This window comes from Crocodylus siamensis, chromosome 12, assembly GCF_052110815.1.
Source record: "Crocodylus siamensis isolate JL-2025a chromosome 12, ASM5211081v1, whole genome shotgun sequence".
NCBI classification, from domain to species: domain Eukaryota; kingdom Metazoa; phylum Chordata; order Crocodylia; family Crocodylidae; genus Crocodylus; species Crocodylus siamensis.
Genome location: NC_143406.1, coordinates 23,924,232 through 23,936,699, shown reverse-complemented (window position 1 = coordinate 23,936,699; position 12,468 = coordinate 23,924,232). Strand labels below are relative to the sequence as shown.

General features: G+C 43.9%; 1 protein-coding gene across 5 annotated transcripts in view; it reads left to right on the top strand.

Annotated features, from left to right (window-relative positions):
* Window positions 1-12,468, top strand: part of IFT38 (intraflagellar transport 38) — a 218,047-nt gene that overhangs the window by 76,617 nt on the left and 128,962 nt on the right. For all 5 annotated transcript variants that reach the window (XM_090024409.1, XM_090024411.1, XM_090024410.1 and 2 more), the window contains exon 6: window positions 690-773. In XM_090024409.1, coding sequence (XP_089880535.1) covers window positions 690-773 — 84 coding nt within the window. The remainder of the gene's footprint in view (window positions 1-689; window positions 774-12,468) is intronic.

Sequence of the window (12,468 nt, the reverse complement as noted above, 5' to 3'; positions counted from 1 at the left end):
TTGCCTAAGATATTATACAGACAGATGTTAACTGAATGTTCTTTCCCTCATAAACTGACCAGGCTAACAGGGACATTCACATCCTCTGTGATCCAAGCTAAGTGCACCAGTTTTGGTGATGGATGTTGATTCTCAGAGTAGGAAATGCTGACCATCTATGTTACGTGATATGTGAGGAGTCATGGAGGGGGAAGTACCTGCTGATTGTTTCTGCTAGCTGTCTTCATAGGAGCAGTTCTGATTGCTCCTCAGTCAGGATAGTTGAAACATTATACTTGTATGGTTCAAGTAGATCAGTTGTATGATTCTCAGCTGTGGATCACATTTTTAAGACATTTTTTTTTTCTGAGGTATGTTTTGAACAAGGTAAGTGGGATATTTCCTCTAACATTAATGGCAGGGGACTAAAACTGCACCCGTAAGAATACTTTCAGCTCAGAGGAGTAAAATTCATCGCATTTTGAAATTAAGTCTTAATTGCTCATTCTTAATCCTGGCCTCTGGAGACTCTGACCTTTTTGATAGGTTCCCATTTTGTGATATCCTCTGAGCAGTGGTATATAAATATTACATTCTGTTTAATTTATTATGAAAATAGCTTTGTCACAGTTGCTTGACCACCTTCAGTTCTGTGAATATTAATTTTCTTGTGCAATGCTTGAGTATAGTGGTCTGTTTGTCTTTTGTAGGAAGTGAGAACAGAATCCATTGCTAGGCCTCTGGAGATAAATGAAGCTGAAAAAGTGATGAAAATTGCCATTAAAAACATTCTGGTAAGAAAATTAATAATAATTTTTTTGCTTCCTTGTTTATTTGTATCCTGTAAATATTAATTCTAGTTCCCATTTATATAGCAAGAACAAAGCTCTTTTTACCAGCACTGTAAGTTTTGGAAACCATGTGTATGCATAAATGTGTCACCTTCAAAGGGCTATGCTAAAAAATAATCCACTAGGTGCTTTAATGGTAATAGTGAGCTCCAGTTAATGGATGAAGTGATCCACTGTGTTTTTGGTTCTGGCAAATTTATAAAAACAAGTTCACCAAGGCAAAGGTCCATTTATGTGTGCTTTTTCTACACATGGCAGTGAAGTGTGTTTGGTTCTTTTAAAATTGGAAAATCCATTGTTTTAAAATAAAGAACTGTTAGGTGGAGGCAGTTACAGTTTTTAGAATCAAAGAAGTGCCTGCTTGCTAATGATTCTGGGGCGGTGCTTAGAAGACAGAGTCTGTGGTAACACAGATACACTGTGCCAGCAGCAAGTTCCAGAGTCGTTGACTAAAATTTACAAAAACTCATAAATGACTTAGGACAAGGGTTATCAAACTTTGTGAGGGGCATCCCCCACCATGCCCTGCCACTGCTTGCCCTTGCTGGGGCAGGGTGGGGCATGTGGGACTAAGCTGCTGTTCGTCTGGGAGGTGCAGGGAGGCCAGGGCAGCTCCCGCTGCTGTGCGCCACTTCTCCAGAGGCACTGCAGTGGTGGAGCAGGAGCTATGGGGGGGCTGCAGCCTCCCTAAAATTTGCCATAGTTCCCCCCCCCCCCCATATTCCCTGCTGCCCACCCAGAGCATTGCCTAGTGCAGCTTTAGCCCTGTACGCTCTTGCCCTGCTTCCCTCCTTCAGGGCCTCTGCAGCCCAGCCATGCTTGCTCATGCCTACTGGACTGCAGAGGCCCCAGGGGAGGGAAGCAGGTCTGGAGCCCACACCTGCAGCCTGCACCTGCTCTGCACACAGATCTGGGGTGCACAGGTGCCCCCTGGGAGTGCATGCAGCAGCGGGGAGTAGCCCTCCCCCTCCCCTGGACAAGACACCCACGACCCAGTCCTGCTTTCTGCTGGGGCCCTGAAGCTGCGCATTGAGCCCCAGGCCCCAAGCCCTACCCGGCTGGGTAGCAGCCCCAGCCCAGCCCAGCTCCCTCCCTACAGGGGCCTCAATCCCACTATCCTGTACTTACCTTCTGGAGGTGCTCTGCATGTCCATGCATGTGGCGTGACCTGTCTCACCACCTGATATGTTGTGAGTTCAGCAGCAACACTCTGGGCACTCCTGTGTTGAATTAGCGTTTATTATTATAACTGTTTGGAATCATATCCAGGGTGGATATTAATAATTGCCTTCAGTACATGTATGCACAACTTATACTTGCTCTGCCTCTGACTTGACCCAGTCCAGTTCTGTGGAGGGAGAGGAGCCGAGAAAGCCCCTGGCTTCTCATGGGAGAGCACATGGAGTCCCCAGTGCTGCAAAACTGCCACAAGCAACTAAGCCCTTCAGTGCTGAACATGAGGGCTTTGGCCTTAAAGGGACAGTGCTAGGAAAACACAATAAGACACAGGACCCCTTTCCTCTAGACAGAATAGTCAGCTAACCATTTGAGAGGACTCCGCTTCCACTGTGGTCTTCCCTTAGAACTGGACTCAGTGATGGGTTCAGCATAGGCTGAAAGGGCCCAGCTGCACCTGGTCATGCCTGGTCATATCTGGAGACTCAACAGCAATGCTTCCTTCTGATACTGATGGCAAAGGGTTTGCATGGGTGGAAATGAGTAGGCACTTCCCCAATGAATCCCTGTCTGTCAGTGGTGGATTGGTGCTTAGAGATTGCTCAGGTGAAGGGTTATCAGTAAAATGCCCACGCAGCTGGTCCACATGACGTTTCCAAACTTGTCTGTCATCAGTCCAGACTCTATATGATACAGGTCCTGTGGCGCTTACAGTTTTAGACTGAACCCACTGTAGGCCTGTCCTGTAGTTCCAAGCACATGCAGTCTCTTGTGAAACGAAAAGACTTAAGGTACCAGATGCCAATGCAGAGTCCAACTCCTTGTCTTTTCTAAACTGCATGTCTCGCAAGTTCAGGGTTAACATCGTCAAGGCATGTTTTGAGACGACGACCCATAAGAAGCTCTAATGGGCTGGACCCTGTTGTAGGGCAAGGAATTACATGTTGAGCAAACAGAAATCTGGCCAGTCTGGTAGGTCAGTCTCCTACAATGTTCCTTTTCAGTGCATCTTTTGTAGTCTGCACCGTTCACTCAGCTTGCCCATTGGCCTGTAGCCTGCAAGGTGCAATGGTAACAGTTCAAACGAAGTTGTGGCTGGCAAAATCTTGGAACTCTGCTGAGGTGAATAGACTGCCATTATCAGAAATGATAGCGTTGGGCACCCCATGGGTTGCAAACAGCTGATGGAAAGCTGTTATAGTGGCAGCTGATGTAAGAGTTGAGACGATAATCACTTCCAAGCCATTTTGAGTATAAGTCAACAACAATTAAGAAGTTCTTAACTTGAAAAGGGCCAGCAAAATCAATGTGGATGTGTGACCAGGGTTTCTTTGTCATTTCCCAAGGGAATACTGGTACCTTCTGTGGATTATGACGAGTTGCTTGATGAATACTGCACTCCCTCACAACCCTTTCTTTGTCATTGTCCATACCTGGCCACCATACATAACTTCTTGCCAGCACGTTCATCCTCACAGTGCCTGGGTGTCCTGCTTCTGGAATTACAACACAATTTCCCCACAAGAGGCAACCCTTGTGGGTGGCCAATTTGTCTGCAGGCCAGCCCCTCCACACCTAGTTAAGGACATGGGCAAGGATCGGGTCTTTTGCAGTCATCCTTGCTGTCTAATCAGCCTGAAGTGGGGCTTCTGGCATGGATTCCAGCACGAGGACTTCTGTTGGCAGAGGAATAGCACAATCAGGTATTTGTAGTGGTAGGCGGCTCAATGCATCAGCATTTGCAATTGTTTTCCCAGGTTTGTACATGAGCATGTGGCCGTATGCATTTAGCATGATGCTCCAGCGTTGCATACAGGGAGACAAAATAGGAGGAGTTGGTTTCTCCATAGTAAAAATCCCAAGAAGGGGCTTGTGGTCTATTCGGATTCCAAATTTGTGGCCATAAATGTAATTGTGAATTTTTTTAACTCCTGCAATGTTCACCAATGCTTGTTTATTAATCTTTGCGTAGTTCCTCTCTGTTGAAGTTATTGTTCTAAAGTAACAACAACCCTGGGAATTCCTGCTAGCATTTTTTCCATGAACCAGTGGAAAATCTCTGGTGCCACAGAAATTCCAAACTGAAGGTGCTTGACATGGAATGTTCCCCAGTGTGTAATTGTTTGGGCCTCAGCAGCCTTGTTGTCCACTATCAATTGCTGATAGGCTTGAGTGAAGTCAAAAACCTTCCCTCCTGCCAGAAAAAACAGTAACTGGTTAAGGGCAGGCACTAGGTGAAGGTCCTGCTTAAGTGCTTTATTAACAGTGCACTTGCAATCCCCACAGATGCAAACACTCCCATTAAGTTTTAAAACAGGAACAATTGGTGTGGCCCAGCTTGTATGTATGATTGGCTCGAGTACCCTTTGCTCAATAAGCCGATCTAATCTGCATCAATTTTCAGCCGTAGTACGAAAGGTCCATTCTGAGCCTTTATAAAGATAGGGGCTATCGCAGGATCCATTTGGAACATCACAGGTGGACCTGAGTACATTCCTAATTCCTCACAGAATACCTGGGGAAACTCCCTTGCAAGCCTCGCCAGACTTTCTTTGCAGAGACTGTGTACGCTTTGAATACTGATTCACAATAGTGAGAACCAATTTCTCCCCAGAGGACTTTTGTGGGAACCCTTAGTTACAATGAGGGGTAGACGCTCTCTAGCAGATCCATACAGGACATCTACACTGCAGCCACAGGTTATTCAGGCTCTGGTGGCCAGGGCTGGGTAGGGGTGCAGCACTGCTAACACCGTGCCGCTCTGTGTTCCCACACACTGCTTTGGGCCTCACTACATCAGTGCAGCTGGAGAGGCTGGCGTGCCTCTTGCCTGACCTTGGAGTGGCTTCTGCTGGACCCTAAGTCCCTGGTTTGTGGCTGAGTTGGGCAGGAGCTATGCCAGTTGCTCCATCTGCTCCCATGTGGCCTGAAGTGATGCATGGGAGTCCAAAGCGGTGCATGGCAACACAGCGTAATACCAGCCTAGCCTCACGATGGGGACTTAGGGTGGGGGATCTTAAGGAATCTTAAGACCATTCTTGGATTAGATGGGATCATTTTGGCATAGCTTATAGCAAGGGGCAGTGTACAACTCCAATTCTGCAAGGGAAGCACTATGTAGTAACTTGCTGAAGAGAGACCAGCTGCCTCCCTGAGCACTGCATGTTCAGCAAGCTCTGGAAAGTTTGTAGGCAAGAGAAGGGACAGAGCTGTGGACTTGCTTCTGCCTGCCTTTACCCATCTCGCTCTGGGCATTTTTTCCCCCAGGGGAACAGGGAGGAAACAGTTGCTTCATTCCCCTCTGTGAACAGACTGAAGTTCATGTTCATTATATGGGCAATGGAAGAGATGTACAGCTCTTTCTCCCTTCCATCTGCTTTGCACACACACATGCATACTTGCACAAAGCTAGGCCAAACCTGGATGCCTGGCAGAAAGTACCTATATTTGCAAGATTAAGAGTCATATCTTTATGCCATAATATATTGCTATGAGTGATGTGGGATTGTTTGGAATATTTTTATGATCATAGATTCTTAGGAAATTGGCATTGGAAGAGACCTCAGGAGGTCATGTAGTCCAACCTCCTGCTCAAAGCAGGAAGTGTGCTTCAGTCATGACATGCTTCAATTTTCTCACATTCCTATGTTTTGCTGTGCATTAGGGTTGATAAAATTAACTTTTATCTTGGACTAGGGGAGCATGGTGCACGGGAAAGTGCATGTAGCTTCCAGCTTGCTATGAAATGGGCCACCCAGAATGAAATGGGGCTGTACATTCAAGGAGTGAAAACCTGGATGAAGAGAACAGAAGCCTCAGCAAACAGAGATTAACTTTTAACAGCTGTGGCAAAGAGTAACCAGTTGGCATGACATTTGTTTATTTTTTTAATACAGCAAATGACAGAAAAAAGACAGAGAAAGAGGAACAGAGAGACCATGTGGATTCCAGAGGAGCACAGGTGGTTAGACCTATTGCTCTTTTTGGTCTGAACTCTGTCTTAATCTTGGTTTGGCTATTTTGACCTAACAACTCTGCATTCAGTATTTCATCAGAATCAGGAAGTTCTGGTTTGTTGTGGAAAGGTTGCCTGCATCATTATAATGTGCTCTTGGTTGCATTACTTCCCTTAAAAGGTAAATCTAGCTTTAAAAGCTGAGATAATGTGGGCTCACTAGTAGCATCATGGAGGCTTACAGGGATGCTCTGATCTAAAGGCCTTGTCTTGGAGTCAAAAGCCGTAAGTCTTGCCCTGATAAAAAAATTACCACTGGGGCTGGCTTCAGGGAGTACTCAGAGGCTGTGTCTACATGAGATGCTTACTATGAAGTACCTCGTTGCTACTGCACAGTAGCATCGCCAGGCATAAACCGTGATGCAACACTACTACACAATAGTAAGTTGCACAGTAAGCATCACAGGCAACTGTGCGGGGACTACTACATGACTGTGCAGTTGGTGTCTCGTGTGGATTTGGCCAGAGAGACTGAATAATAGCTGGTTCTAATGACCTGGTAAACTTGTGATAACTGCATATAAGTGTTATTAGTCTTGAAAACTGTCATGAAAATTTACTTGGACAGGCACAGAGTCAACTCAGACACGATGATAATGGGAATGATGAGATAGGGAAATCAAACTGTTCTTCTCACCTTTCAAAAATAATAGATGATTCTTTTTAGATAAGTACGTGAGTAGAATTCTGCAAGTCTTTCTTAAGTGATAGAGTCGTTGATTATTAGCTCATTGTGGGCTTTTTTTAAATTCTTCATTTGAAAAACATATTTAAAATCTTAGGCATAATGCTTCATTTCCTTCATCTGAACAAAATTTCTATTTATTTTTTTATGTTGCATGAAAGGCAAATGGAAATAGAAAAGCACTTGGATCGTGTCTTCAGATAAATACTTATTGAATATATACTATTAAAAATAGAGCCTCACAGGTTCATGATATGTTACAACAGTGTCAGTCTGGGCTTTAGCCTGCTGTGTATTAGAATGCAAATTTACTTCTTTATGTATATAAGAAGAAACCCACCAAAAGCTCAATGGATACTTAAGGTGCAACCACTCCCAGGGTTTAGTGAACAGCGACTCCTTGAATTGTTTAGTATATTCTGAGATCCTGTTTTAGTACATTCAGAAGAAGTTATATCTTGCAATTGTTATAATAGAGCTTTTAGTGTAGACAGCTCCTAAATCAGGGGTCAGCAACTTGTAGTCTACAGGCTGGATCCAGTCTGCAGAGCCATTGGATTCAGCCTGCAGACTTGCACACTCAGTTGCAGTCAGCTCTGGGGTGCTTCAGCTGTGCGCGCCCTGTGCCACTGGGTGGAAAAGCAGCAGCAGAGGCTGCATCCTAGCACTTGCCCACTTTCCGTCTCTAACCTGAACTGAGTCACTCCAGCCTACAGCCTAAAAAGAATGCTTTTTTTTGTCCTAAAGAACTTTATAACGTTTTATCTAAAAATCACTTCATCTACCACTGAACTATAGACCCTTTGGAGTGACCTATGACAGTTGTTCAAAAATTCAAAGCCTTACTCAGCAACTGTTTGAGACAAGAAGTGACAAACCTACTTTCCAGTTGAAAATGCAGATGCAATTTTAACTACCACATTTACTTGAATACAAGACAAGGTCCCCCCCATCACATGGCCCATATTGGAGAAACAAACTGATGGGAACCTTTTTTCCTTTTTTTAAAACAAATGGTATTAAAAACACACTTATCACCCTACACTTACAAAGCTATACGTATTAAACATCCTTGTTTTACCAAGACTTATAGCACAGAAACAATTACATATCCAAAACATACAACTATATATATTAAACCCTTTAAAAACATACATCAACTTCCCACGAAAACAAAACTCTTACAGATATCTTTTTCTTCATACAGAATCCCATGGAAAAACTATTACCCCAGTAATCATCTGAAACTCTCCGCCCCTCCCATCAGTTTTCTCTGCTGATTTAGTGAAACAAGTGTGTCCAAATCTTTTTCCTCTGCTTCTTCTCTGCCTCTTCCTCCCCAATCTATTTCTTGTCCCAGTCAGTGTAGTATTTCAGTTCATGCAGCCCCAGTTTCTGGAGCACACTTTCAGTGAAAGCTAACCCTTTAAACACCCAGAGGTTTCTTACTTTCTGTAAACTAGTTTTAACACATGCTAATAAAATCCATAATAACATTTCCTCCCATCTCTTTGATATGAATCCATATAATACTATCTCCTGTGCTCATGACAGGTTTATTTTGGTGATGCTTAGAAAGTGGTGGATCCTTTTCTATACTTCTTTTGCATATGTACACTCCCAAAACATGTCCCACTGTTTCTTCTTCCCTGCACCTCTCCCTTGCACACCCTGATGAGCTCGTCAAGCCACATCTGTGCTGCACCTCTCTCCTCTCTCACCGGCAAGATATTTCTTACAGCCATCCTTGTTAGGTCAGCAATTTTGCCTTTTAGTTGTTTACCTGCCATAAGCATTTCCAGTCCACTTTTGGGTCCGCTGGGGAACACACAGCCCTCCCCCCCCACATCCCCCCGGCTTGGTGACTGGTGCCTCCTGTGGCTGGAGGGGGCACCCGGGGTCCCCCTGTGGCCGATCACTGAGCCAGGGGAACATGGGGGGAGGGGGACATCGTGTTCCCTGGCAGACCCAGAAGTGGATCAGAAGTACTTCCAGTCCACTTTCAGGTTTGCTGCCAAGCACTTGGATGGCTCCACCCCCCCGCCCCCATGCTCCTGTGTGCCCCAGCATTGCAGCGATCACGAGATGTACCTGCTACCTCAAGGTATGTAGAAAAAACTTTTAAAGCTGTGTCTGTGGCCAAATTGCTGATTCTTCGAATCAGCATCAAATCTTCAGATTCAGCCGAATTAAATCAGAGACAGTGATCTGAATCACCGAATCAAATCAGTGTCCCTGATTTGGGCTGAATCCAAATTGAATAGGGCCCACTTTGAACACCCCTACTTAGCACCACTGTCTACCACATGGTGCTTAGGGATTGTTAAAGCACAATTAACCCTTAAATGGAATGCGAAATATGAAAACAGACAACTCAGTGTCCTAAAATCAAAGTTTAATTTTATTAGTACAACAAGTATTATCTTAGCAGCTTCTATATTCAGAGAGAGAAAAAACATTCAGTACAGTAATCTCACCCAATCCCAGATGTTGCTTTGCTCAGCAGAAAAGACGGCTACTCAGTTACTGAAGCAAAGGGTATGTTGGTGGCTGGTATGGTGCAGACAGGTGTTGAAAGCTGGAATTATGATGACAGTGATGACAACAACATACTTAACTTTCATGCTTTTATGCTTTTCTTTAACTTTACACCTTTGACTCCTTGCTTCCAGATTGTTCTCTCTTCAGTCAACATATTGTCCATATGTTATCCTGTCATCATATCCCTTTGTTCAACAGACCTATCATGAGCACACCTCTTAATTTGGCCTTTTTCCAGTGCCTGACTTTAGGCATTGTCCATTGGTCTCCCTTATCACCTTTCATTAACATATCCAATCATTTCATCCCTCTGATTCAGCTGGTTGGTGTCAAGTTCAGTTAATTTGAACTGGTAACAAAATTATTACCATGTTGTGTTAGAAAAACTTCTCATAGTAATAGAAAAGGAAAGAAACATCATGCGAGCAAGCTCAAGGCTTGCAAGAGGTAAGGCCAGCTGATATTGCAGACACCAGCAAAATGAACAATTCAGATAATAGTGAGGCTATACAGAATTTATAAGGCTGAAAATAAAAGTAAACTTTAAACAATACTGTAATTCACTACTTTGTAAATAGGTACAACTTTAAAGCATAAAATATGACAAGCTACTCCAACACGTATCTTTACTTTGTGTTTTCTTATTCTTTATGCTAATGGTTCCATGCCACACACAAATAGTAGTGACGACAGGGGGTATCCTTGTCTCACCCCATATGGATTTTAAAGGCTCTGCTTAGATGTCCATTAATTTAGACTCAACTTTCTGCTTCTCTGTATAATAATCTTATCCAACACATACATTTCTCTGGGAACCTCATTTTTCCTAGCACCTCAAATATGTAATGATCCACTGTATCATATGCTTTTTATAAATCTAGGTTTGCTATAACTGTGTTTGCTCTCCTGGATGTAGGACAGTGTATCTTTTGTCACCCTGGTTTTGGAGAGTCTTCAGGTATGTGTTGTACCACACAGGTATTCATGTATTATCTTCTTGAGGTTTTTCTTCATTCTCAAAGCCAGCAGTCTTGGCCATTAATTTATAATTCATACTGAAGGATGTGTAATTGGTCTCCAGTTTTTCAGGAGTTCCTTCTCCCCTTTCTTGAAGAGTAAGATCACAACACCTCTTGCAAAATCTTTCCCTGTCTCTTCAGTTTCCTCTATTTCCTTGAACACTTCCACTATATCTCCTCCCTCCCCATGCCCAAAACTTCTTGTATACTTACTATAGGCTGTCCATTTGCTCCTGGTGATTTCCCTCTTTTAAACGTTTTTAAACACTCCTCCACTTCCTTTAAGCTTATCTTTTCTTCCATTCTCTTTGCTTCCTCCTCTACTTTCTCTTCAATCTCTTCCAAGAAATCCTTCATTTTCTTCCTGTCTGTTTTCTTCTTCTGGTATAGCTCTTCATAAAATCTCCTTCGTTGCAATTCCAATACCTCCTCCTGCTGTTTCCACCTGGCCAGTACCACCATCTTCCCACACTGTTTTAAGCTCTCTTTTTGCCATCTGGCCTGAAAAATATTGGGACCACTCTTCATTTTCTTCCATGGAGTTTGCTTGTGCTAAGAACATTTTCTCTCTCATCTTTCTTTTAAACCAGGTTTCTAACTCTTGCCTTGTTTCTTCTAGCTCTTCTCGATACCTGTCTTCCTTCTGTGGCTTCCTTTAGCAGCTTCTGCATCTTTCTTTGCAGCTCTCTTAGCAAGTCTTTTCTTTTCCCCATGCATCTTCAGCTGTTCCTTCCTGAAGAATTCTCCTGTCCTCCTTCTTTATCTGTCATCCACGGTTCTCTGGTACTCCCAAAATATTTCTTCAGTGTTCGCCACCCCTCATACTTCTCATCATGTATGCTTGACATATCTCTTTATCTTGTAACAGCTGCATATTTAACTTCCACAGTCCTCTCCCTCTCATGGGGCTCTTACCAAGACTCATTTCCACCTTCAGCATCTGGTGATCACTAAAAGCCACATGTATGGTTTCTTTCTTCCTTATTTCTACTTTTTTAATACAAGCACAAAGTCAGTTCTTGATGGTTTCTTTCCACTGGGGTCTGTTCTAGTGAAAACTTTCTCCCTGCCCACACATCTCCTAGTGACTCTTCTTTTATTATATTTGTTAACAGTCTGGATGAGGTGTCTAAAGCTCCATTTCCTCCTTCCCCTGTTCTCACCCATTTTGTTTATACAATTGAAATCTCCTGCTATTACGCGCGGTCTCCCATCCCACCATATGCTAGCTTTCTAGCAGTGCATTCCTTTCCTCACCCTCTGGTGGTGCATATACATTGAAAATTTCTAATTCTGTTCCCCTGACTGATAGTATTGTTCACTGCAATCTGCCACTGATGCACTTCTACCTGCTTTGCTCTCAGCCCTGGGTTCTTGAATAATATTGCTATCCCTGCTGCTTTGTTCTCTTTTGTCCCTGACCACCAAGATGGTCCCCATCTCCACCTTTTCTCAAAATATTTAAAATCCCTCTCCCCAGTATACCACATTCTTATAGGCAGATTATGTCTGCCCTTACTTGGTTCAACACTGGTTCAATCTGTTTCCATCTTTTCCTTGTTAAGATACTCCTGATGGTAAGCAAAACTATTGTCAATGCCATTTATGCTTGTTTTAAAATGAGTGCTGCCTGTCCCTTTAAGGTTTGTCTGTGCTTGCTTTGAGCTGAGCGTGCCTGTCCCTTTAAGATTTGTCTGTGCTACTGCTCAGGGTGGTCAACCCCTCTCCTCCCTCACTCGCATCCTGTAGCCTTTGCAAGCTGCCAGATTGCTTTTACATTTAGGAAGGCTTGCATATTCCCACCTCCCCGCTACTTCCCACCTTCTGGGCTCCAGTCTGGATTGGAGCCCAGAGGTGTCACTGGCTCTTCCTCTGACTCCATCTCCTTCATTATCAGGTTTCTTCTTCCTGGTCTTCAGCCCCTGCATTTTCTTTCTTTCCCAGCCTGTCTCTCTTGTTCTTTCTCTTGCTCCGTCTCCACTTCTGTTGTCTGTAGAGGTATCTTCTTTCTTCCCTACTCCCACCTTCATGTCTGAGCTGTTTGCTGTTCCCACCTTCCCTTCCAGTCCATCTCTTATCTCTTGCTGTACTTCCTCAGTCACAGAAATTTTGCCCCCCTTCTCTGTTTCACCCTCTTGGGGGGTTTCTTCCGGCATTTCTGTCTCAGTGTCCAACTCCTCCTCTCCTGCACCTGGTGTTGCT